This window comes from Bombina bombina, chromosome 6 (genome assembly GCF_027579735.1).
Source record: "Bombina bombina isolate aBomBom1 chromosome 6, aBomBom1.pri, whole genome shotgun sequence".
Classification (NCBI taxonomy): domain Eukaryota; kingdom Metazoa; phylum Chordata; class Amphibia; order Anura; family Bombinatoridae; genus Bombina; species Bombina bombina.
This window is the reverse complement of record NC_069504.1, coordinates 786,736,835-786,764,352: the sequence shown is the minus strand read 5'-3', so window position 1 is coordinate 786,764,352 and position 27,518 is coordinate 786,736,835. Positions and strand designations below refer to the sequence as shown.

Here is a 27,518-nt window from a genome sequence, read left to right as displayed (position 1 = left end):
CCGATTGCAGTATTCTTGGATCAACTCACTAGACCTTTATTAGGCTATTTAAGTTCGTATCTACAGGATACGACTGACTTTTTGTGCAAAATATCATCGCTGGTAGTTCCCGTGAATAGCCAGCTTGTAACAATGGATATAGCCAGCCTATATACTTCGATTCCTCATGAGTTAGGAATCGAGGGAATATTCTATTTCTTAGACAAGGACAACCTATATTCCCCGAGTGAAAGAAGGCTCATTAAAGATCTCTTTAAGATCATTCTTTATGAAAAAAAAATTCCTATTTGAAGATACATTCTATGTCCAAAAACAAGGCACGGCAATGGGCTCAAATGTAGCACCGACTTATGCGAACCTCTTTGTAGGGAAATTCGAGGAGGATGTGGTCTACAGGGATGAAGGTTACAAGAAGTCCATTTTGGGCTGGTATTGTTACATAGATGATATCTTCTTTATTTGGACTGGCAGTGACGATGGCTTGACACAATTTGTATCAAAACTCAATTCAGCACATGAATCTTTAAAGTTTACCATAGAAGCAAGCAAGTCTGAAGTAAGCTTTTTAGACACTATGATATCGATTGTAGATCACAAACTCAGAAGTGATTTATTCTCTAAAGAAACGGATAGGAATAATACCTTACGGTATGAAAGTTTCCATCCCCCCTCTCTGATTAAAAACCTTCCATTAGGCCAGCTTCTGCGGACCAAAAGGATTGTGGATGATCCAATAATTTGCTTACAGAGATTGGATGAAATGTCTAAAAAATTCTTAGATAGAGGTTATCCAATGCAAATTCTGGAAGAGAATATGAATAAAGTATTGAATATTGACAGGGCCAGCCTACTGAGCAAGACCACTCGTGAATCCAAAAAATTTTCGGTGCCCTTTGTGAGCCATTTTGGATCACATAGTAAAGTCTTCAAAAGGATAATACTACAACACTGGCACCTGTTAAGAGAGGATATACACGTGGGTAAGATCTTCAATGAGACTCCATTATTTTCTTTTAGGAGAAATAGAAACTTGAAAGATGAACTTATACGGGCTGATTGGGGTACCATGAGAAAACCCATTACAGTCACTAAGAAAGGCTCTTTTTCCTGTATGAATTGTGCTCTTTGTCATTCCATGTTACAAGGGGATCATATCACTCATCCTCTTTCAGGCAAAAGGATTCCAATTAATGGAAGGTTCTCCTGCAATTCTAAATATGTCATATATGTCATTAAGTGCCCGTGTGGCCTGTCATATGTAGGAGAGACCACGCAGACTGTCCGTGATAGGATACGTCAACATAAAGCAGCCATAGGCAAGGATGACAAAGATGCACCTGTGGCCCATCATTTTACTCGATTGGCACACAACAAGAGTCAGTTACGTTTTCAAGTCATTGATGGAGTCCTCCCCTTACGTAGAGGAGGGGACAGACAAAAAATATTATTTTGCAAAGAAGCACAATGGATCAGACAATTAGATACCATGGTCCCCAAAGGCCTTAATAGAGACATTTCCTGGGGAAATTTCATTTGAGCCATAATGCTCTCAGTCTCTAAGTGGTGAGTTGCTTTCTCACATTCCTGTAGGTATCAATAGAATGTTTTCTTATTTAAGATATGAATAATGGAAGAGAAAAAGGAATGGATTAAAACACTGCCACCTTGGATCCCAAGATCAAACAATTAATACGTTCGTGACTCATGACAAGACGTAGGATAGGTTTGATATGGTCTTGTGACAAGCAAATATTATATATGATGTACAGTTCCCTATTTATAGAAGTAGCTGGAAATCCACTATCTATCCTGAAAATATTATTGACTGTATAGGGATGAATTTCTTCTGTGTGACTCATTTGTCAAATAAAATACAATTTCGCGAATTAATTTTAAATAAGGTAAGAAAGATTTCTTCTGAGACCCGTGTGATACGTCTTTCTGTGTGGGAGATATATTTCAGTTCAACTTAAGCTTTAATTTTTAAGAGGTTTATTTTTTAATCTGTTTTCAAGTAGGGTATCCGGTACAGGGATCCCCGATGCTAAGCCGCCACATATGACATTAAATATAAGTCAACCCTCACTGGCATCCTGTATGCAGAATACCAGTGACAGGGAGTTTATCCATTAAGTTGTGATTGATGATAGCTATCATAAAGCTGAAATTGAGAATTGTTGTGAACGGTAAAAAAGTTTTTAAGCATTTACCGTGCATTTGTTTCGTTTTGATTACATATTCGGTGGGATATGCGAGTTTTGTCTTGGAATGTGTCGGGCATTGGCACTTTATTGCGGTATTAACAGTGCGGTGGTTGTTCAACTTCGATAATGTTCATCCGGCTGTAACTAATAGCCATTCGTGAGTCTTAGATATATTCGTTTTCTAACTAAGCAATGATAACAAAAATGCATGTGTATAGCGTGATGTCAGAGTGGAGGTGTGTATGCGATTAGCCAATAGGGATACATACGATTTTGCTTAAATTGCACCTCCCCACCATTACCTGTAAATTCCTTGAGAAAGGGGCGGAGTCCCGAAACGCGCGTCGGAACGATTAGACGCCACCACAGAGACCTGCTTATCCTGCTGTCTGAGCCATAGAAATTGTGAGGTGAGACTAGAATTCTATATTGGAGGGTCCCGATAACCACACTGAAGATAGACGGCGAGAACCGAGCCTCACGGTATTACCTAGAAAAGCACACATACGCTGAAGGAGGTAACACTGTTGTTTATGCATTTCCTCTGTTTCCAACACATCAAAGGCCACAAGCTGCCATGAGGGTATGAGATACTCGCAGCTTGGGTAGAAGCTAACTGTGGAATATACTGTATCCTCTTCAGTAAGGAATTACACATATGATGTAGTGTAGGATACCGTGAGTGAAGTTTCAAGAGAGTGTGTGTTTGGGCCGAAATTACGCTTACAGCTCCCCACTATACATTACATGGCCAGAAGCATGTCAGGTTAAAGGGACATTTGAACCGTAACATTATCATAACTACAAGATTTGTCATTGAGGTCTTTACCAGAATTAACCATTATGGAGTACAAATACTGTAACATGTTGTGTTTCCTGTGACTGCTTTCGTATATTGGCAACAAGATATTTGCTTATGTTTTCAAGTGATCACACATTTCTACAGTTGGAAGATTTGTAACATAACGAGACACTCTTGTTTTAGGAGTATCCGCAACATTACGAGACACTCTTGGTTCATATAATATTACAGAGTTACGGATCTAGCGGACACTCTCAAGGGTTCTAACTTTAATATAGTCCTTTTTTGGTGGTGTCTAGTTTCACTCCCTGGGGACGCCCTGGGAGTGTCAGTGAAGTTCTCACTTTGGATACTATTTTTATTTTCTGATGTTTTCTTTTTTCATAATTTATGCTGATTGTTGGACACGGATGTGTTTGGTGGATGGGGTATGTGTGGATCTGAGTGAACTTACATCAGATGTTTCCTCGATGTTTGTTATAATTGCATTGTGTGAAAGATCACTCTGATCATATCTTTTGTTGAAGAATAAAAACTTCTTTATTCTAAGACTCATTGGCTGGGATTTCTGATTTTTTATTATTATTATATAGTCTGTGACCGGACTTTATCCCGTGCCTGAGCATATTTTCTAAAAAGGGTGGTGCGGTCACATTATATCTCATATATATATATATATACAAACATATTAAAAATGATATAAAACTACCTTAAGGCTGTATGTATATGTTGTATCATGACATGAAAATATTGCCTAATTGACAAAAGATACTGTTGTGTACTCTTAGTCTCATCACCTCTCCAAGCTGTCCCTTTTTACAGATGCCTATATACAAATATTCCGAATTTTAATCTATTCCATAATCCACTGTCCCAAGTGATTTGTGCCATAGTTTTATATCTTGATTATTCATATCCCTGTCCACCAATGCAGCTGTGGGTTGTAATCCAAATCAATCAATAAGAATATAGAATATGAAGTGTAGTATACAAAATAAATTTCCAGATAGTTTAAGTCTAAACAGTTTTCACTTAAAAAAAATCAAAGTAAAAACTACATTCCCATAAAATGTTTATTAGTTAAAAAAAATACAACATATTATCATTATTTAAGAAAAAAGTACAGGAAACGCCACATACACCCGCTTACATGGATATATGCAATAGACATGTGCGTTTCGATTCGTTTCGAATCCAAATTCGGGCGAATTTGTTAAATTCGGAGATTCAGATCGATTCGAATTTCCAAATTACGGTAGTACCGAATCTACCGAATAAATCCGAATTAGTTCGGATTTATTCGTAAATTCGGATGGCCATAGATTACACTAGTATTGTACAGTATATTAGGTTATATCACTCTGCTATGGGTTACACCTAATATACAGTACATAATACTAGTCTAATACACAGCACATCCCACCTAACACGTACCGAAATTCCGAATTTCCGAACCGTACCGAACCGAATCCAGCCGAATTTATTCGAATCCGAATGAATCCGAAACGAATCCGAAACTAATTAATTCAAATTTTTCCGAATTCGAATGGATCCGAAACGAAATTCGAAAAAATCTGAATCGAACCGAAATGAAACAAATTTTTCGACCATGCACAAGTCTATTCTAAAAATAGCAAATAATAAATAAATGAATAAATAAAGTACAATAAATAGTTAATAAACGGCAAATGTTCAAAAGCAAAATAAATGTATCTAAAACATAAAAGTGTTGAAAAGCAATACTTAGTCCCAATAAAGTCGTTTGATCCTCAATGTGATAGAAGTACTGCTCCTTCTCATCCCACTGGTGTTCACTCAAGGGGCGTAGCCGCGCCCATTGTTTGTACCGAGGAGACGTGAGTGTGTTCACAGTGTAGTCAGACTGAAGCCGGCATTATTACAGTTCTGCTGTGCAGTTGTTTCACACAATCTCCTCCAACTCCTAAGACTCTCTCACCCTGTTAGCCATATGAATGTTACAGCCTTAAAGGACCACACAATACTTTTGGGAGACTTGTGACTGAGACAAAGAGTTTGGAAAACGGACGGACCCAGTGTGATTGCCTGGTTGAACGGCTTGGAAGGGCCAAAGTGACTTTTATCATCGCAGCTACATACCTCATATGTTTGAGGGCACCTTTGTGAGTGCATAAGTTTTTATGTTTGAAAATAAATTGTTACTTTTAATACTGCACTTAGATCTTTTGTGCGCTCCATTTGTTGTGTTTTACAGATATACTCGTTTCATATTATCATTATTTATTTGCATTTTTCCCCCGTAATACAACTCTGAAAAAGAGCCTAGAATATTTCATGTAGTATCCGGAATTCTGATCTTGCAACATTCTACACATAGGGCTCCATTTAAGAAGATGCAAATACAGCCTCAGAACGCCTTTGGCAGCAGTCTCACACGAGCGAACCTGCCGCCGAGAGTTAACAAGTAGCGGCCATCAAACTTCTGAACCTGCTACACCAACTGTAGAGTGGTATTTCTAAATCCCCATGGCGAATTGTGCAATGGTAAATTGCTCCCGGCTAGCCATGATGCCAGGCAGACAGGGGCAGAGATGTCTGCCCCTGCCTGTTCGGCTCTTTCTAAATGGAGCCCATAGAGTTCATAACAAAAACATTTATTTTGCATATATATCTATTGCAGTGTATTTAATTGATCAAAAATACTATACACATATAAAAAAAAGACTTTAGTGTCCATGCAGAAACATGTTTAATTATTAAATTTTCTTTTCTTTTTTTTTCAATCCATAACTAATTAAAAATTATATATTAAAATTATATCATATACCCAGAAGCAATTTTAGCTCCATTTTAAAGTTTTACCATTCTTTACCATGATATTGACAAAGCTATACATAATGACTATATTTACAAATTACTAGTCTTTTTGATATTTGCATTATGTATAACTTTATTCATATATTACAATTTTAATTACACTTTGTAAAATAAATACAAATATGAATTGTTGCTCTGAGTAGTGCATACCTGTTCCTAAACATAAAACTTAATCCATCTTTATTAGCAGCAGACCAAGAACAAAGCAACATTTCGGGAGATCCTTTTAAGGCTTCTTTTTAAACTTTCTTCCCGGGCCTTGTGGCACGAAAATTGAAGCTTAAAAAGAAGCCTTTGTATGTAAACAAGTTATGCGTGAATAAGGGATCTCCCCAGAATGTTGCTTTGTTTTTAGTCTGTTTATAATAAAGAAGTATTAAGTTTTATTGACTATTGCTCTATTACAAATAGGACATGAGCAGAGTCTTTTTTCTTTAATTTCACTTTAGTATAATCACTTTGGGAAATATATACTGTTTACATTTTATTTCTAGAACTAATTAGAGTAATTTTATTTAATTAAATTGTGTTTGACATAAAAGACTCTATTTATAGAAGGGCAGGGTCCGGTTTCCCAGTTAGGGAACCTCTCTACTTATATTATTGGCGAGTAGACAGCAGATGAGCAGTGTTTCCAACTTACTTATATTATAACATTTGCTTTGTTCGTACAATATTCTTTGTTGAAGAGAAACCTAGGTAGGTGTCTGGAGCACTACATAATAGGAAATAGTTCTGCCATCTAGTGATCTTGCAAAACTGCTGTCATATAGTAATCCAGAAATGGGTAGGCCCCTGAGCTCTCTTTAACGAAATAAACCAAAAGAAAAGAAGGAAATTTGATAAAAGAAGTCAGTTAGAAAGTAGCACACTCTCTCTGAATCATGAAAGAACATTTTTGTGTTTTATGTTCTTTAAATAATGCACAAGCAAGTGCTGGTTCAGAGCAGCCCCCTGCTCTGTCAGTCAACAAAAACGAATACAGTCAATGAGATTTTAAAAGTCACCACCTCTGAGGTAGAGTAGAGTTTAGGAAGCCGTAGACTTAAAACCCAAACTTCTTAATTAGTGTCAAGGAGACTACCACTGGTTATAATGCACTGCAAGGGCGCCAAAGGTACCTCAGCAGCTTGTTAAATGTATATATATATTAGGGATGGGCGAATGCTTCTAAAAATTCGAAATTTAAAATGAATTTTGATACATTTGTTCGTTCGAATCGAATTTCGAATGTTTATATAACATTCTAACATTCTATTTTCGAATTTTCGTTTTCAAATTTTTCAATTAAATTAGAAAATATTCGTTCGAATAATAGAATGTTTAGCTATGTATTCATTCAATTTCGAAATGTAATATTCTAATTTGAATGTGACATTCGAATTCAAATGTGATATTCAAATTTGAAATAGTATTTCTAGTCTACAACTGTGTTTAATAAATGTAATATTCGAATTTGAAATAGTATTTCTAGTCTAATACTGTGTTTTATAAATGTAATATTCAAATTCGAATGTGACATTTGATTCGAATGTGATATTCGATTCGAATGTGATATTCGATTCGAATGTGACATTCGAAATAGTGTTTCTAGTCTACAATTGTGTTTTATAAATGTAATATTCGAATTCGAATGTGATATCCGAATGTAACATTCGAATTTGAATGTGACATTCGAATGCGAATGTGACATTCGAAAACTGTAAATAGCATTCGAAAATCGAATTTTTAAGAATATTCGTTCTTATCAACATTCTATTATGTAAATCGAATTTCTACAATAACATTCATTCTAACATTCGAATTCGGATATAAACACATATATATATATATATATATATAAAAGTTTATGTTTTTCATTAAGTTTAAGGGATAGTAAAGTCCAAATTAAAGTTTTGTGATTCAGATAGGGCATGTAATTTTAAACAACTTTCTAGTTTATTTTTATCATCAAATTTGATTTTTTTTCTTTGGGTATTCTTAGTTGAAAGCTAAACCTAGGTAGGCTCATATTCTTATTTCTAAGCCCTTGAAGGCTGCCTCTTATCTTAATGCATTTGACAGTTTTTCTCAGCTAGAGGGCGTTAGTTAATGCGTTTCATATAAATAACATTGTGCTCACACACATGGAGTTATTTAAGAGTCAGCACTAATTGCCTGAAATTCAAGTCTGACAAAAGATCTAAGATAAGGAGGCAGTCTGCAGAAGCTTAGAACAAAGGTAATTACAGAGGTAAAAAGTATATTTCTATAACAGTGTTGGCTATGCAAAACTGGGGAATGGTAAATAAAGAGATTATCTATCTTTTAAACAATAACATTTTTAGTGTTTACTATCCCTTTCAAAATGCAGGTGGTATAACATTTTCTGTCTAATTTTTGCATAATTTAAGGGACATGAAACCCAATTTTTATTTTTATTTTACAATTCTTTCATGCTTCAGATAGAGCATGCAATTTTAAATAGCTTTACCATTTATTTATTTTCTAATTTGTTTTGTTCTCTTTGTATCCTTTGTTGATAAGTATACCTAGGTAGGCTCAGAAGCTGCTGATTGGTGGTTGCACATGCCTCTTGTCATTGGTGCATTACTGTTCCTTCAACAAAGGTTAGTTAAGAGTTGTTTAAAATTGTATGATCTATCTGAATCATGAAAGAAAAAAAATGAGTTTCATGTCCCTTTAAGTTTTATCATTAAAGGAAACGGAAAGAAAATATTTCTGTGGTAGAAACATCACACTATGAACACTAGCAAGCACATAATGATTGGGACAAGTATTACAAAAAGTAGAGACGAAAAACTGTTAAAGAATGCAAAATTCGAATTATACGTCTTTTACTGTATCTTTAAATATTTAAGAAAACCTATTTCAAATGATTTCCTTTAGCAAACTTTATATACACACACACTGCACAGATTCAATATTACATTTTAGAAAAGCAGTTGTTGCTACTTTATGTAATTAAATACAGCACTCAATATACATTTAACATTAGTATTAGATGGAGTTGTGTATATATATATATATATATATATATATAGGCACAGCTGAATACAATATACACTCTCTTACTGAGAAACATTTTTGATAAAGGTCCCTGTGAGGAGTGAAACGTTGACTGACTGAACTGATGAACTATTAATACATTTTGTGTTAATTAAGTCCTGTGAGTGCCTCTTCTTTTCATGAAAGTTTCTGCCTATCTCCCATAGAGTGCATCCAGGCAACACACACCTACAGTGAGTGCTTGGATCCAGGTGGCCCTCGTTTTACAACGGTTCCATTTACACCGTTTCAGAATAACAACCTTTTTTTCCAGTCATGTGACTGCTATTGAAAAGCATTGGGAAGCAGTGCATTTATTAAAACAGCCAGTAGGTGGAGTTGTCCGTTTGTGTTGCAGAAAAAGCCAAGCAAGCTGAAATTAATCAGTTTAACAAGACCTGAGCTATCGAGCAGATTTCAAAGGAACAAGATCTTCTTGTCTATAAATCAGTCCAGATTGGAATGCATAGAAAGAACTGTTTGCAGAAAAATGCAAGTGAAGTCTGTGTTGTGTGATTATTTTATTAGGTTTATAATGCTGTTTAGCAAATGTTTTTGTTCATTTTGCTTAGTTTAATTATATATTCTGTGTTGTGTGATTATTTTACTAGGTTTATAATGCTGTTTAGCATTTAAAGTCTTCATTTCAAAGCTTTAAAAATAATGTATTAGGTGTTACTTATGACAATTTTGAGAGGGGCCTGGAACCTATCTCCCTCACTTCCCACTGACTTACATTATAAACTGGGTTTCAATTTACAACGGTTTCGATTTACAACCATTCCTTCTGGAACCTAACCCTGGCGTAAACTGAGGGCTACCTGTATTTATATATAGTCAATAGGTATTTTGAACTTGCGCTGTGTGAGTAGCAAATGTTAATATGCTTTTAAAATTCCTCCTGGTTTATTTCAATGGCTGCTACATCTGAGGATTCCACTATCACCAATGGAAAACTGGTTTGGAGTGTAAAGTTAGGGGTTCCAGATGTCAGCGCTCATAAAAGGGAGAAAAAATAAGAAAACAACTTATGGTGCAGTATGTGAGGTGTATAATAATAAATGGTGGAGTAGTGCTCACCTGATTCAACCTCAAACATGTGAGGTATGTGGATTGCATGGAGGGGATATTAATCCCTATCTGTGTTAAAGGTGTTATCCTCTCCTTTGCCTGTTGGAGTATGGTATTTCTTCCTAATAGCCTCCTGAAGTATGGTTATATATCGTCTCCTCTGTGGGGTATGGTAGAAATTCTTGGAGTGGTACTTTTTCCTTCTCCTCTATGGAGTATGGTGGAATCCCTTATATAAATGAGGGATATGTGTCTGAAGAATATATTCGATTCACTTATGGTAGGAGAAATTAAAATGTCCTTTAATTAGGTACAAACATTAAAAACCAAAGGCTAAATTACGGGTTTGGCGTTAGGCTTAAAAAGCAGCGTTGGCCGGTTCCAACGCTGCTTTTTAACGCCCGCTGGTATTACGAGTCTTGAAGGTACAGGTATACCGCTCACTTTTTTGGCCAGACTCGGAAATACCACAAATCAACTTACGTCAGTTGCGTATCCTCTTTTTTCAATGGGACTTGCATAGCGCCAGTATTACGAGTCTGCCAAAAAGTGAGCGGTAGACCCTCTCCTCTCTCCTGTCAAGCCTGGTACTGCATTTTAAAGTCAGTAGTTAAGAGTTTTACACTACAACGCCGTAGCATAAAACTCTTAACTAAAGTGCTAAAAAGTACACTAATACCCATAAACTACCTATTAACCCCTTAACCGAGGCCCCCCACATCGCAAACACTTAAAAAAAAACCATTTTAACCCCTAATCTGCCAAACCGGACATTGCCGCCACTATAATAAATATATTAACCCCTAAACCACCGCACTCCTGCCTCGCAAACACTAGTTAAATTTTATTAACCTCTAATCTGCTGTCCCTAACATCGCCGACACCTACCTACATTTATTAAACCCTAATCTGCCGCCCCCAACGTCGCCGCCACTATATTAAAGTTATTAACCCCTAAATCTAAGTCTAACCCTAACCTAACCCCCCTAACTTAAATATAATTTAAATAAATATAAATAAAATAACTATCATTAACTAAATTATTCCTATTTAAAACTAGATACTTAAATATAAAATAAACCCTAAGATAGCTACAATATAACTAATAGTTACATTGTATCTAGCTTAAGGTTTATTTTTATTTTACAGGCAAGTTTGTATTTATTTTAACTAGGTAGAATAGTTATTAAATAGTTATTAACTATTTTATAACTACCTAGCTAAAATAAAGACAAAAGTACCTGTAAAATAAAACCTAACCTAAGTTACAATTACACCTAACACTATCACTATACAGGGAGTGCAGAATTATTAGGCAAGTTGTATTTTTGACGATTAATTTTATTATTGAACAACAACCATGTTCTCAATGAACCCAAAAAACTCATTAATATCAAAGCTGAATAGTTTTGGAAGTAGTTTTTAGTTTGTTTTTAGTTATAGCTATTTTAGGGGGATATCTGTGTGTGCAGGTGACTATTACTGTGCATAATTATTAGGCAACTTAACAAATATATACCCATTTCAATTATTTATTGTTACCAGTGAAACCAATATAACATCTCAACATTCACAAATATACATTTCTGACATTCAAAAACAAAACAAATCAGTGACCAATATAGCCACCTTTCTTTGCAAGGACACTCAAAAGCCTGCCATCCATGGATTCTGTCAGTGTTTTGATCTGTTCACCATCAACATTGCGTGCAGCAGCAACCACAGCCTCCCAGACACTGTTCAGAGAGGTGTACTGTTTTCCCTCCTTGTAAATCTCACATTTGATGATGGACCACAGGTTCTCAATGGGGTTCAGATCAGGTGAACAAGGAGGCCATGTCATTAGATTTTCTTCTTTTATACCCTTTCTTGCCAGCCACGCTGTGGAGTACTTGGACGCGTGTGATGGAGCATTGTCCTGCATGAAAATCATGTTTTTCTTGAAGGATGCAGACTTCTTCCTGTACCACTGCTTGAAGAAGGTGTCTTCCAGAAACTGGCAGTAGGACTGGGAGTTGAGCTTGACTCCATCCTCAACCCGAAAAGGCCCCACAAGCTCATCTTTGATGATACCAGCCCAAACCAGTACTCCACCTCCACCTTGCTGGCGTCTGATTCGGACTGGAGCTCTCTGCCCTTTACCAATACAGCCACGGGCCCATCCATCTGGCCCATCAAGACTCACTCTCATTTCATCAGTCCATAAAACCTTAGAAAAATCAGTCTTGAGATATTTCTTGGCCCAGTCTTGACGTTTCAGCTTGTGTGTCTTGTTCAGTGGTGGTCGTCTTTCAGCCTTTCTTACCTTGGTCATGTCTCTGAGTATTGCACACCTTGTGCTTTTGGGCACTCCAGTGATGTTGCAGCTCTGAAATATGGCCAAACTGGTGGCAAGTGGCATCTTGGCAGCTGCATGCTTGACTTTTCTCAGTTCATGGGCAGTTATTTTGCGCCTTGGTTTTTCCACACGCTTCTTGCGACCCTGTTGACTATTTTGAATGAAACGCTTGATTGTTCGATGATCACGCTTCAGAAGCTTTGCAATTTTAAGAGTGCTGCATCCCTCTGCAAGATATCTCACTATTTTTTACTTTTCTGAGCCTGTCAAGTCCTTCTTTTGACCCATTTTGCCAAAGGAAAGGAAGTTGCCTAATAATTATGCACACCTAATATAGGGTGTTGATGTCATTAGACCACACCCCTTCTCATTACAGAGATGCACATCACCTAATATGCTTAATTGGTAGTAGGCTTTCGAGCCTATACAGCTTGGAGTAAGACAACATGCATAAAGAGGATGATGTGGTCAAAATACTCATTTGCCTAATAATTCTGCACTCCCTGTAATTCAATTCATTCCCTAAATTAAATAAAATTATCTAAAGTACAAAAAAACAAAACACTAAATTACAGAAAATAATAAAAAAAATTACAAGATTTTTAAACTAATTACACCTAATCTAATACCCCTAACAAAATAAAAAAGCCCCCCCCAAAATAAAAAAATCCCTACCCTACACTAAATTACAAATAGCCCTTAAAAGGGCCTTTTGCGGGGCATTGCCACAAAGTAATCAGCTCTTTTACCTGTAAAAAAATTACAAATCCCCCCCAACATTAAAACCCACCACCCACACAACCAACCCAACCCTACTCTAAAACCCACCCAATCCCCCCTTAAAAAACCTAGAGAGATACAATGCCAGTCCCCATTTGTGTTTTGTGTTTGGTGAGAAACAGATCCTGTTACTGAAGTGAAATCCAGAAAGAGTGGATCAGCTATGGCGAGAGTGAGAGTTAGCTGGACGACTCCTAAGAGTCCAGAAGGCGTCTGTGACACTTCTCGAGTGTCTGGGAGCTTGTAAGTATAGCTATACTTGCGCAATTTGGCGTGTTTGTTCTATTGATCGTGCACTATGGTGGCGCCTTCTTTTTCCTCATAGATTTCTACAGATTCCTTCGTTCTGGGACACCAACAAACAATTTGAAGAAGCTGCTGGCCACCACATCTTGCAAACAAGATCTTTTCTTCTGATTGACATTCAGATTGATTCTGGGATCTTTCCTACATCATTATAGCTAAGTCTACTGTGCCTTTTGGAGCGCTGTGTTTTTCCATTGGGACTTTGTTTTGCTTATATATGAAATGTCATTTTTTTCATTTTTTTGTGATTAATTCACATTTAATATCACTGTTCACAAATTTGATTATTAATTATTTTCAGTTATCCTTTTTTTTGTTGGCGCACTGACCTTAATATATTATTGTTGATCGCAAGTGTGTAATAGTATACACTAAAAAATCCCAAAATGTTTTAGGAGATACCGTCCTCCAGATATCATTCAATATGTAAATGGGCTTGCAAATGTCCAAAAGACACAGATGGTGTAATAGTTTTGTTACTCTGTGGTTTCTGTGTCGTGCCCAAAATGATATTGGTGCAGGCTGCTTAGGATGGCAAGTGAGGAACGGCTCTCCCCGTTTTGGTTACTCACAGTGAAGCAATGCCTGAATAATCCTTGTGATGCGCGGGTCCTGAAGGGTGGATGTCTTAAGATTCAAAATCTGTCAGTAACAGAGTCCGTAGCGATGTTGTATTGCACAGAAAGTATCCGTTGGTCTCGCCGGACCGGAAATGACGTCAGGAATGGGCATGCCCTTACACGCTTTGTGAACTAAGTTCACTTCATCAGAGGGTCTGCCTATGGTGCTATTGTGAAGCCTTTTATAGTGAATAGTGGCTTAATTGTGAAGTATTTCCTTATTGCTTGCAGTGGTGTATTTTTCTTTAAAGAATTTTGACTACAATTTACATATGGCCACAAATTTCTTATTAATATTATGTGAACAGTATGCAAAGAGTAAGACCAATGGTTTATATATGTATTTACGCAGATGTCATCATTTGAATAAAACAACATTTACATTAAAAAACATGTTTATGAGACTGATCATGATTTGTTAACAATATGCATAGGATTCCGTTTTTACAATTTAAAATTGTTGGCATTTAAACGATAGTGTTTGCAAGGTTGCTTATTAGCACTTGGAAAAGATGTGTGGTTTGGAGATATAGCGCAAAGAGTGCTTAAACCTCTACAGATTTACTCTAAGAGCAAATCCCAACTAAAATTAAAATTATTATTAGTGTGCATAAAATTCAATATGTTATGACAAAGAAATTTTCCAAGGTGTTAGAATTCATATATGTCTTTGTGTTTCTATGATTTTCTATTCAATATAAAATTACACGGTGTGAATAGCGATATAAAATGCATTTATTATATAAAAAACAATAAAAGTCAGATAATCTGGGTATTTTAAGTTGTATGTATAAAAAGCGGTCAGCCGACCTGTTAGACAAAAAATTCAGGGTACCCCACTATTAAGAAAGTGACCTCAGTCTCTGTAATCATTTGTAGTTCAATATAATAGATTAAGGGCTCCATGTACTAAATGGTGGGCGGACAGCTTCTCAATTCGTGAAGCTGTCCGTCCGCCTTCGCTACACACAGGCAGCAGATCTGTTGATCTGCTTGCCCGTATGTATCATTACACACTCATCGGAGTTTGTAATGCCCGCCCCTTCAATCGCACGACCAATCACGCGACTGAAGGGGCTGTCAATCACCGAGAGCGAGCGTGCTCTCAGTGATTTTGCCTCGCCACCTAAGAGGTGGCGTAGGGTGTAGGAAGCAGCAGTCTAATGACCGCTGCTTCTTACATTGCGGGAAGCAGGCTCGCATATGCAAACCTGCCCCGCAAAGGCTCCGGAGCAGCTTTCGCTGCTTCGTACATGGAGCCCTAAGTTTATAAGCGACCTCAATCTCTGTTATTGTTTGAAGTTTCGTATAGTGGGTAAAGTCTACATTATAAACTGTTCCTGTGGTATTTGTCTCCTTTTTCGATGTTATTACAGTGACAAAGTGTTGTCCATGTTAATATATCTATTGTCGAAAAACCGGAGGTTTTGAGTATTATGAAGTCTTTCTCCCTTTTAAATGGGAATATCCGTAAGGTTTAAAATAATAAGTCAATACTCACTGTCTGCCGTAGAGCTTACCACGCATACCGGTCCTGGAGCCTATCGGTTGATTTCTTTTGTATCTGTCGTAAGGTGTAACAGGTCTGTGTCTTGAGGAGGGATTACTCTGCACTGTTTCTTCGGCTCTGTGGTCCTGCGTGTGCTCACTTTGGTCAGAGCAGTGTCTTTTTATCCAAAATATCGTCGGTAAATTTTCAGCAGTTCAAGCTATGCGTTTCAGCCGACTAGACCGGCCTTTTTCAAGCTATCTGCTTAATAGCACTTGCAGATCAGATGCACAGAATAGCAACAATATTTATAGTGTAATGTGGAGCTATTTCATAGATACAAAAGATTATGGCTAACAAATTTTACATGTCCCTACATAGAGAGTCAAATTATTTATGGAGAACTTGCTATGCATAACGTATTTGTACATTTAAACACTAATGGGGATTTTCCTATGTGTTTATCCCTATTCAAGCATCATAGGGGCGGTGTAAACAAGAAGGTAAATTCTTGTACTTTAAACTATACATACACTCATGTGTGGTCAGTATTGTCATAGGACACACTTTGGACAGAAGATATATTGAAATTAAATAATAATCCTATGTGTCTCTCTAAGTGTATAATTGTCTTTAATAAGGGGACAAGAATAGAAAAAACTGATTTTTGTTTAGTATAGAAACATAGAAACATAGATATTGACGGCAGATAAGAGCCATAGGCCCAGCAAGTCTGCCCGACCTTACCTAACAGTATAAACTTATCTAGTTCGTAGGATAGCCCTATGCTTGTCCCATGCATTTTTAAAGTCCCCCACAGTGTTTGTTGCTACTACCTCTTGAGGAAGTTTATTCCATAAATCAATCACTCTTTCTGTAAAGAAGTGCTTCCTCAAATTACTTCTGAATCTACTACCCTTTAGCTTGAGCTCATGACCCCTTGTTCTTGAATTTTCCATTTTATGTAAAATACCCACAGCCTCAGTTTTACTAAACCCTTTAATGTACTTGAAAGTTGCTATCATATCACCTCTTTCCCTTCTCTCCTCTAAGCTATACATATTTAGGTCATTGAGCCTATCCTGGTAAGTTTTATTTTTTAGACCATGTACCATTTTGGTAGCCCTCCTTTGCACAGATTCAAGTTTGTTAATATCCTTCTGAAGATATGGTCTCCAGAACTGCACACAATACTCAAGATGAGGCCTAACTAATGATCTATAAAGTGGCATAAGAACCTTACTATTTCTGCTGCAAATACCTCTACCAATACATCCAAGCATTCTGCTAGCCTTACTCGCTGCATTACTACATTGTTTACTAAGTTTTATAGTATGAGAAGAAAAGTCTATATTGGCTTACATCTTCGATAAGAACAAACGAAGACGTGAGTGAATTAAGTGTATTTCATTTAAGATTAAAGAAAAGCAGCGAGACCTATGACTTTATTCAGACCCATTGGTTGCAAAGTTTTTAAATGATGAATCCAATAGGTCTCTCTTTTGCGTAATACTAACAGTCTCTCTCTACCTTTTGAACCTTGTACTAATTGCTTTGATTGTGAAGTGTTCACTCATATTCTGAATCTGCTTCTATTATATTATTTATATGTTCACCAACATTCGCCTTTTCAGACTTCTTTTTGTGTGCCCTATATAGAATTTCTGACATGAACATTCTATACCACAAAATCAGATTTGCAGTTTAAAAACACTCTGTAGGTATTTGTTCTGTGTCATTTTTAATGATCCATTTGTTCATTTCTTTATTTTTATTTGTATGGCTACAACACACACAATATTTTCGGCCACACTTAAAAAATGATATACACAAATATACATATATATACTTCAAAGGAAAATAAAAACACCCATAAAACCTTAATGCGTTTACTCAAGTGCGCTAACCCGATATGAAATATTAATATTTGACATTCCAATGTTCTTCACATAGCAGAATATGTCCTATTTGTTCTTAAATACATATTTATATAGTGGTAAAATATGTGTCAATACCTATATATATATATATATATATAGTTATAGATATATACAGATATAAATATATATATATATATATATATATATATATATATATCTATGACACAAATACAAAAGAGTTCACTAGTAGCATAGGTGAATGTATATACAGTCCAAAAACTGGATGCTTACTCGTACAGCTAAATCCATGAAATAAAACACTGCACTCCTGTATAAAACATCTTAATCCGCTGCACAGCTGATCACAGTTCACAGAGTCCCAGTTTCAATACACGCAATCTGTGTAGGGATTATTCAGAGGGCCCAGCGTATACACATATACAATGCTACGCTAGTGGACAAATATCCTCAGCACACACACGGTAGTGGATCTACAATCTTTCCACTTACCACTCTGTAGTGTGTCTGCGGCCCAAACTCCAAATTCCCTGACCTCCAGATGCTCCGCTACAGTCTTCTGCCACACACAGCAGCGTCCCATAGTTTAGGGTGTGTGTCCGGTCACTCTGTTTCAGCCGTAGCCAATGTAATCTGTATGCTATATCCACAGGTGCTCCAAACAAAGCTGCCTCTAGAAACAAACGAGTAAGTAGCCGAGCTCCACTTGCCTCTTGGAAACCTGGCCAATAGTTCGAAGAAAAACGAAAGCGATCCAGGGGCAAGGTAAAAACATTGCATTTTATTGTTTATCAGGTTTAAAATACCCAGGAGGGTCCAAGGTACATTCAGTAAAACATCACAGGCAAACTGAAGGCTGACATGTTTCGGCTAAAGTGCCGTAATCATAGCTAATTCAGTATAGCTGTGTTGCCTATTTAAAAGCAAACCTAGTAAATGATTGGTTGACAAATACACCAATGCCTGTGTTGCTATACAAGAATGTGTGGGATTAACCCTTACTTAAAACTCACATTATTACCTGTACCAATAGTAGAAAGTGCTTTGCTAGATAATACACGCAATAAAACCTGATTTAAAGGTATAAGCGCCCAATAATTTTACATATATAATGGGGATACTGTGGTATACTTAAATATAATTTGCACAATCCAAGTATTATATAGCTGACAAAAAGGTCAAAAACACCACTAAGTATTGTATCAAATGCACTTATTTACATATATATAGAAAGAGATCATGTCTCCCTTCTACACTGGACAGGGACAAAGGTTAAGATAATCAAAAAGTATAAGAGTATTACATCACAAACTCGAACATTTTAGTTAGAAAATTAGAGAGGGCTAAATAAAGCAGGTATGGACAGATCCAAGAAATAGCTATAACTATAGTATGATATCCAGGTTACATAAAAATGTAATACATTATATAATATAATATAACTAGGGGTGTATGCAGGTCCGGACTGGCCATGGAACATACCGGGCATATGCCCGGTGGGCCGCCGGTTATCTTAGCCTCGCCCACTATTTTCTGTGCATACCGAGTGTGTGTGCCCCACAATGTTTATTATAGTGGACTGTGTTAATGTGCTGGTGTGGCTGCCCCGGGCTGCTCTGAATGATCTGCACTGACTGTTTAACGGCTGCACCGCCTTTTAAGGACAGCACAGAAGGGAGTGAGCAGGGGACACAGACTTGCATACAGAGGCCTAAGCATCTACTTACTTGCAAGTTTGTCTCACGGTCGCTGTATGCACTTGAGTGAGACATGCTGCTGCTACTGATGCGGCTGAGGGTGGGAGGAGCAGCAGGGGCCTCCGAGATCTGGCCTGGCTGGGAGGAACTGAAAAGTGACATGTGTCATATGACCTCCCGCTCCCCCAGCACTTCCAGTGTAGCCGCACGTGCAGGAGGGAAGAGAGCAGAGAGGCAGCCTGCAGTCAGTGAGTTAGTCTTTCATTAAAGGGACATAATACTCATATGCTAAATCACTTGAAACTGATGTAGCATAACTGTAAAAAGCTGACAGGAAAATATCACCTGAGCATCTCTATGTAAAAAAGGAAGATATTTACCTCACAATTTCCTCAGCTCAGCAGCGTAAGTTCTGTGTAAAAAGTTATACTTCACCTGCTCCCAGCTGCAGGTAAAAAAAAAAAAAGAAAAAAAGAAATGAACAGCAGCCAATCAGCATCAGCAGTGCTGAGGTCATGAACTCTTACTGTGATCTCATGAGATTTGACTTAACTCTCATGAGATTTCATAGTAAGCTTCCTTTACCTGATTGGTGAAATAATATGAGAGTTCACGAGGCTCATCCTTTCAGCTGTCCCAGGACAGACATACTAATATGCTGCTTAGAAATCCTTTAGAATGGGAGGTGACTACTGAGGAACTTTTGAGGTAAAATATCTTTCTTTTTTACATAGAGATGTTCAGGTGATATGTTCTAGTCAGCTTTTTACAGCTATGCTGCATCACTTTCAAGTGTTTAAACATTTGGGTATTATGGCCCTTTAATCATACTTAGAGTGGCAGCCAGCAGGGGCGGAACTACTAGAGGTGGGAGCCAACAAGAAGAGCATCAGCAGGCTGCTGTTTATATATGTCTCACATTTTTTCATACAAGTTTTGGCTGGAGAGGCTAATGCAGGCTGTACATTAGGCTTTTATTTTAAATTGTCAGCCTAGGCGTTAGATTTGTGAGGAGCAGCATGCAGAGGAAGCGCAGAGGCAGTGACACATTGCTAAGGTCTGAGTTCCGTTCCCTGCAGTCAGTGACTACCTTCTTAGTTCCCAGTGCGCAGCGTTACATTTTAGAAGTCCTAGCTGTGCCTGCTTTAAATTATGAGCTGTCAGAGCTCTCTCTCTCTCTGTCCGTGGTGTGTGGTGTTGTGGGGGATGGGTATCTTTGCTGCAGAGAGGCATCCAAGTAAGATGGAGAAAGAAAGGAAGCCCTGTGGATTGTGATATCAAGGCTGTGAGTGAGCCATAAGTTTCTTGTTTTAAGTTTTTTTAGTTTTATGAACAAGCTGCACATTCATTGTCAAGGAGGGCTGCAGTGCACTGTCTAGCATATATGCAGCCCTCTCTGACAGTCAAGGGGCTTAAGCTGTTTGTTTAATAAGTATATATATATATATATTTTACTGTTTAGTCCTTTAATCTCTGTAAATAAAATCTTAAATAGCCTGTTCAGGGTTGTGTACTGTACACTTATAGGCAATTGGCAGTAATTTTCATAATATCTAAATATTGCATTTAAAATTATGTACAAATTACAATATATTTTTCATAGACTGCTACATGTGTGTGTATGTATACTGTATATAAGTATCTATCTATCTATCTAGATATATATATATATATATATAAAAAAATATATATATATATATATATATATATATATATATATATATATATATATATAAAATACCCACACAATTTATTTTTATATAATTTATTGCTCTTAATAGCTGTTAATGTTAAAATAAATTATGTGTGTGTGTGAAATGTAAATATATATCTATATGTAAGAAAAAGGCAAGATGTGGTTCACTTCACAGCGCTAATCTTCTAATATATGTTTAACCGATGTGGTATTGAGTATTGTTATAAATATAGAGGCTGACTGATGTGATGTAGTATTCTATGTTTCTCGCAGCCGTTAGGGATTTGTTTAAGATGTTGCTGTAATGTAACAACCTAAATCTGGTATATAAAAAAACAAGAATCTGGGAAACTTTAGATTCTTCTTTAGATTCTTGGTTTTTTATATACCAGATTTAGCTTGTTACATTACAGCAACATCTTAAACAAATCCCTAACGGCTGCGAGAAACATAGAATACTACATCACATCAGTCAGCCTCTATATTTATAACAATACTCAATACCACATCGGTTAAACATATATTAGAAGATTAGCGCTGTGAAGTGAACCACATCTTGCCTTTTTCTTAAATTAATACGGTGTGATTACTCATAAGGGTAGTGTGAACACACTCATCGGCTCACTCCAGCAGCTTTTCTTTTTATAGTGTCAGCTTTTGCGCCTCCAGTGTGGCCTACACCTAGGTATAGCTCACATTACAGAAAGCCTTTTTTTCAAAACATATATCTATATGTATATATAAATATATTTATATAGATCTAAAAATATATATTTATTTATACTTTTCTAGGGCATACTGGGTACATGTCTTTGGGGAGCCCCCAAAAAAATCTTGCACCAGGGCCCTTTCTTCATTAGGTCCACCACTGGCAGCCAGTACCTGTGGACGGTGGTCAGCAGCAGCACTGTGGTCAGCAGCATGTGTGGTGTGCGTGCACATGAGCATGTGTATGTGTGGTGTGTGCGTGCATATGAGCATGTGTATGTGTGGTGTGTGCATGCATATGAGCATGTGTATGTGTGGTGTGTGCATGCATATGAGCATGTGTATGTATGGTGTGTGCGTGCACATGAGCATGTGTATGTGGGGTGTGTGCGTGCACATGACATGATCGTGTGTATGTGTGGTGTGTGTGTGCACATTAATGTGTGTATGTGTGGTGTGTGTGTGCACATTAATGTGTGTATGTGTGGTGTGTGCGTGCACATAAGCGTGTGTATGTGTGGTGAGTGCATGTGAGTGGGTGTATGCGTGGTGTGCGTGCATGTAAGTGGGTATATGTATGGCGTGCGTGATATGAGTGGGTATATATGTGCTATTAAATAAAAAATTGGGGGGTGGGCTGCTTTGCCTTAAAATGCCCGGGCCTGTTTTTGGTCCCAGTCCGGCCCTGGGTGTATGTATGAGTGGATATAGGTATATACACACATACACAGACTCACATCCACCGACGGACCCACTCAAAAGATACATGTATCAACATGTATATGGACACAAAGTTGTACCACTTGTACATAAATACATATACACATAGGCACAAAATATACACACTTGTATACATGTATAATCGAAGAGTGGACCTCTATCTAGTCTAAGAAAAAATGGAATAAGGTGTTCCGCCTAAACCAAAGATTATTGTTACACAGGTTAAGTGCACAAACATATATAAAAACACAATATATGATGACAATATATATATATAAGGATGGAATATATGCAAATATATTAGTGCGTAATGTGAGAAAGAACTTATGTGTAAACAAAACTGTATATAAACTGTATATAAATACGCACATACTCATATTAAGAGTGAATAGTTCTTAACTCAGAAGATGCCTGAACTGTACATCCTCCTATGTCATCTATCAGATCACGTGTATCTCTTTCTATATATATGTAAATAAGTGCATTTGATACAATACTTAGTGGTGTTTTTGACCTTTTTGTCAGCTATATAATACTTGGATTGTGCAAATTATATTCAAGTATACCCCAGTATCCCCATTATATATGTAAAATTATTGGGTGCTTATACCTTTAAATCAGGTTTTATTGTGTGTATTATCTAGTAAAGCACTTTATACTATTGGTACAGGTAATAATGTGAATTTTAAGTAAGGGTTAATCCCACACATTCTTGTATAGCAACACAGGCATTGGTGTATTTGTCAACCAATCATTTACTAGGTTTGCTTTTAAATAGGCAACACAGCTATACTGAATTAGCTATGATTACGGCACTTTAGCCGAAACATGTCAGCCTTCAGTTTGCCTGTGATGTTTTACTGAATGTACCTTGGACCCTCCTGGGTATTTTTAACCTGATGAACAATAAAGTGCAATGTTTTTACCTTGCCCCTGGATCGCTTTCGTTTTTCTTCTATATATATAGACATGTACAGGGAGTGCAGAATTATTAGGCAAATTAGTATTTTGACCACATCATCCTCTTTATGCATGTTGTCTTACTCCAAGCTGTATAGGCTCGAAAGCCTACTACCAATTAAGCATATTAGGTGATGTGCATCTCTGTAATGAGAAGGGGTGTGGTCTAATGACATCAACACCCTATATCAGGTGTGCATAATTATTAGGCAACTTCCTTTCCTTTGGCAAAATGGGTCAAAAGAAGGACTTGACAGGCTCAGAAAAGTAAAAAATAGTGAGATATCTTGCAGAGGGATGCAGCACTCTTAAAATTGCAAAGCTTCTGAAGCGTGATCATCGAACAATCAAGCGTTTCATTCAAAATAGTCAACAGGGTCGCAAGAAGCGTGTGGAAAAACCAAGGCGCAAAATAACTGCCCATGAACTGAGAAAAGTCAAGCGTGCAGCTGCCAAGATGCCACTTGCCACCAGTTTGGCCATATTTCAGAGCTGCAACATTACTGGAGTGCCCAAGAGCACAAGGTGTGCAATACTCAGAGACATGGCCAAGGTAAGAAAGTCTGAAAGACGACCACCACTGAACAAGGCACACAAGCTGAAACGTCAAGACTGGGCCAAGAAATATCTCAAGACTGATTTTTCTAAGGTTTTATGGACTGATGAAATGAGAGTGAGTCTTGATGGGCCAGATGGATGGGCCCGTGGCTGGATTGGTAAAGGGCAGAGAGCTCCAGTCCGACTCAGACGCCAGCAAGGTGGAGGTGGAGTACTGGTTTGGGCTGGTATAATCAAAGATGAGCTTGTGGGGCCTTTTCGGGTTGAGGATGGAGTCAAGCTCAACTCCCAGTCCTACTGCCAGTTTCTGGAAGACACCTTCTTCAAGCAGTGGTACAGGAAGAAGTCTGCATCCTTCAAGAAAAACATGATTTTCATGCAGGACAATGCTCCATCACACGCGTCCAAGTACTCCACAGCGTGGCTGGCAAGAAAGGGTATAAAAGAAGAAAATCTAATGACATGGCCTCCTTGTTCACCTGATCTGAACCCCATTGAGAACCTGTGGTCCATCATCAAATGTGAGATTTACAAGGAGGGAAAACAGTACACCTCTCTGAACAGTGTGTGGGAGGCTGTGGTTGCTGCTGCACGCAATGTTGATGGTGAACAGATCAAAACACTGACAGAATCCATGGATGGCAGGCTTTTGAGTGTCCTTGCAAAGAAAGGTGGCTATATTGGTCACTGATTTGTTTTGTTTTGTTTTTGAATGTCAGAAATGTATATTTGTGAATGTTGAGATGTTATATTGGTTTCACTGGTAAAAATAAATAATTGAAATGGGTATATATTTGTTTTTTGTTAAGTTGCCTAATAATTATGCACAGTAATAGTCACCTGCACACACAGATATCCCCCTAAAATAGCTATAACTAAAAACAAACTAAAAACTACTTCCAAAACTATTCAGCTTTGATATTAATGAGTTTTTTGGGTTCATTGAGAACATGGTTGTTGTTCAATAATAAAATTAATCCTCAAAAATACAACTTGCCTAATAATTCTGCACTCCCTGTATATGAATATATATTTAAAAATACTTATTCCCCTATGTAAAGAACATTGAAATATTTACAGTACAAACACAGTTAACACTTTATTAAATAAGTTGTCCACTCCCCTAAAGATGCTGGAGTGCTATCAATGCTTTAAGTAAATAGGTAGTTACCTTGGTTGTAATCTGGAACCAACTCTGCAAGAGATGTGTTGCAGGCCCAGACCCAGGGCTGGTACAAGCTTGAATCAACTCCCATAGGTGAGCAGCAAGAACCAGTAGTCAGGAGGTCAGAAGAGTAGGTGTTAGTAAGGCCCAGGTTCACAACAGGCAAGCAGACAGGAACCACATGTCACAGCAAAAGGATAAACCAAGAGAATAATTATAATAATAAGTATTCATAATAAAGATTACTGTTCCTTAGGTCAGCAGCTACATAATCAGTCCACAGTATCAGTAAAGGTAAGGCTGAGACAAGAAGCATAAACCAGGAATCACACCATGGTCAGGATCAAAGGTGCAGGCCAGAAACACAATTGTCAGGACTTCCATAAAAAATAACCAACTAACCACCAGACTGGTGTTAGCAGGGGCCTTTTAACACCTTCTTAAATACCTTGGTGCCCAAACACCTGCAGGGTCACTTACAGCATCCTGGTCACAAATAGTAATAGCCTTAGCACATGTAACACAGTTAATACTAATAACAAAAGCGGCATGCAAGTCCTGTATGCTAAACATAGCGCACCTTCCACGATCCATCTTCAACACAACACAGGGGAACACACAACGAATCCTGCACTGTCAGCAATGCTAATCTAGTGTCCCTTAGTGCAGCCCCAGACTTTGGCTGCTTTCACAGTCCTAAGCTTAGTGCACCCTGGACTCTCACAGCAGTCTTGCAGCAAACTTAGCCCTTACCATGCACTGGTACAACTTTGGAGCCATGACACCGTGAAATGCAGAACCCTTACACAGCTAGATTCTGCACAGTGATTGTCTAATATGAGTAGTATTTCATGTACTATATATCTGTCCCTTATTGTTCAAAACAAAATTAGAAATGATAAAAAGCACCAATGGTTGTGGTTTTGAACCATATAAATACATTTATTTTGTATACAGATTTTTTGCCACACAGTGTTTAATATCTGATGAATATATAAACATGGTATTACTAATGTCTCTTTAATTTAAAAAATATGCTATGTATTTTAAGAATGGAGAAACAGGCATTGTGCACACATAGGGCTCCATTTATCAAGCAGCGGAGGATGATTTAGTGCCCTTGAAGTGCAGGCTTACTCATGAATGCCTCTGTGCGAAAGCAGCGGCCGGAGCTGCACAAGAAATTCTTTGTGCAATAATAAATGCTAACAGCAGACGAACAACTTCCGCTGCCAGCTCACTGGGAATACAAGCAAACAGATTCCCTAAATGGAAACATATGGGTAGATTATGAGTTTTGCGTTATGAGGGGTGCGGGGCTAACGTGCAGTTTATTGTCACCGCTCACTTACATACAGCGCTGGTATTACAGGTTTTTATAAACCCGGCGTTAAAAGACAAAACGTGAGCATAAAGCAAAATTTTGCTCAACACTTCACTTCAATACCAGCGCTGCTTAAGTCAGCGGTGAGCTGGTGTAACATGCTTGTGCACGATTTCCCCATAGGAAACGGGGAGAGCCGGCTGAGAAAGAGTCTAACACCTGCAAAAAAGCAGCGTATAACTCAATAACACCCTAACATGAACCCCGAGTCTAAACACCCTAATCTTACACTTATTAACCCCTAATCTGCTGCCCCCGACATCGCCGACACCTGCATTATACTTATTAACCCCTAATCTGACGCTCTGGACATCGCCGCCACCTACATTATACTTATGAACCCCTAATCTGCTGCCCCCAACATCGCCGACACCTACATTATATTAATTAACCCCTAATCTGCCGCCCCCGACATCATCGCCACCTACCTACACTTATTAAGCCCTAATCTGCCGCTCCGGACATCGCTGCCACCTACATTATACTTATGAACCCCTAACCTGCTGCCCCTAACATCGCTGCCACCTACCTATATTTATTAACCCCTAATCTGCCGCTCCGGACATCGCCGCCACCTACATTATACTTATGAACCCCTAATCTGCTTCCCCCAACATCGTTGACACCTACATTATTTTTATTAACCCCTAATCTGCCGCCCCCGACATCGTCGCCACCTACCTACACTTATTAACCCCTAATCTACCGCCCACAAAGTCGCCGCCACCTACCTACATTTATTAACCCCTAATCTGCCGCTCCGGATATCGCCGCCACCTACATTATACTTATGAGCCCCTAATCTGCTGCCCCCAACATCGCCGACACCTACATTATTTTTATTAACCCCTAATCTGCCGCCCCCGACATCGTTGCCACCTACCTACACTTATTAACCCCTAATCTACCGCCCCCAAAGTCGCAGCCACTATTCTAAATTTATTAACCCCTAAACCTAAGTCTAACCCTAATCCTAACACCCCCTAACTTAAATATAATTTAAATAAATGTAAATAAAATTACTATTAATAACTAAATAATTCCTATTTAAAACTAAATACTTACCTATAAAATAACCCCTAAGCTAGCTACAATATAACTAATAGTTACATTGTATCTATCGTAGGGTTTATTTTTATTTTACAGGCAAGTTTGTATTTATTTAAACTAGGTAGAATAGTTACTAAATAGTTATTAACTATTTAATAACTACCTAGC

General features: G+C 37.7%; 1 protein-coding gene across 1 annotated transcript in view; it reads left to right on the top strand.

Annotated features, from left to right (window-relative positions):
* Nucleotides 1-325: 325 nt before the first annotated feature.
* LOC128664614 (olfactory receptor 1-like) overlaps nucleotides 326-27,518 on the top strand; it is a 31,303-nt gene continuing 4,110 nt past the window's right edge. Inside the window, exon 1 of the mRNA XM_053719430.1 lies at nucleotides 326-556. Within this exon, the coding sequence (XP_053575405.1) occupies nucleotides 326-556 (231 nt within the window). The remainder of the gene's footprint in view (nucleotides 557-27,518) is intronic.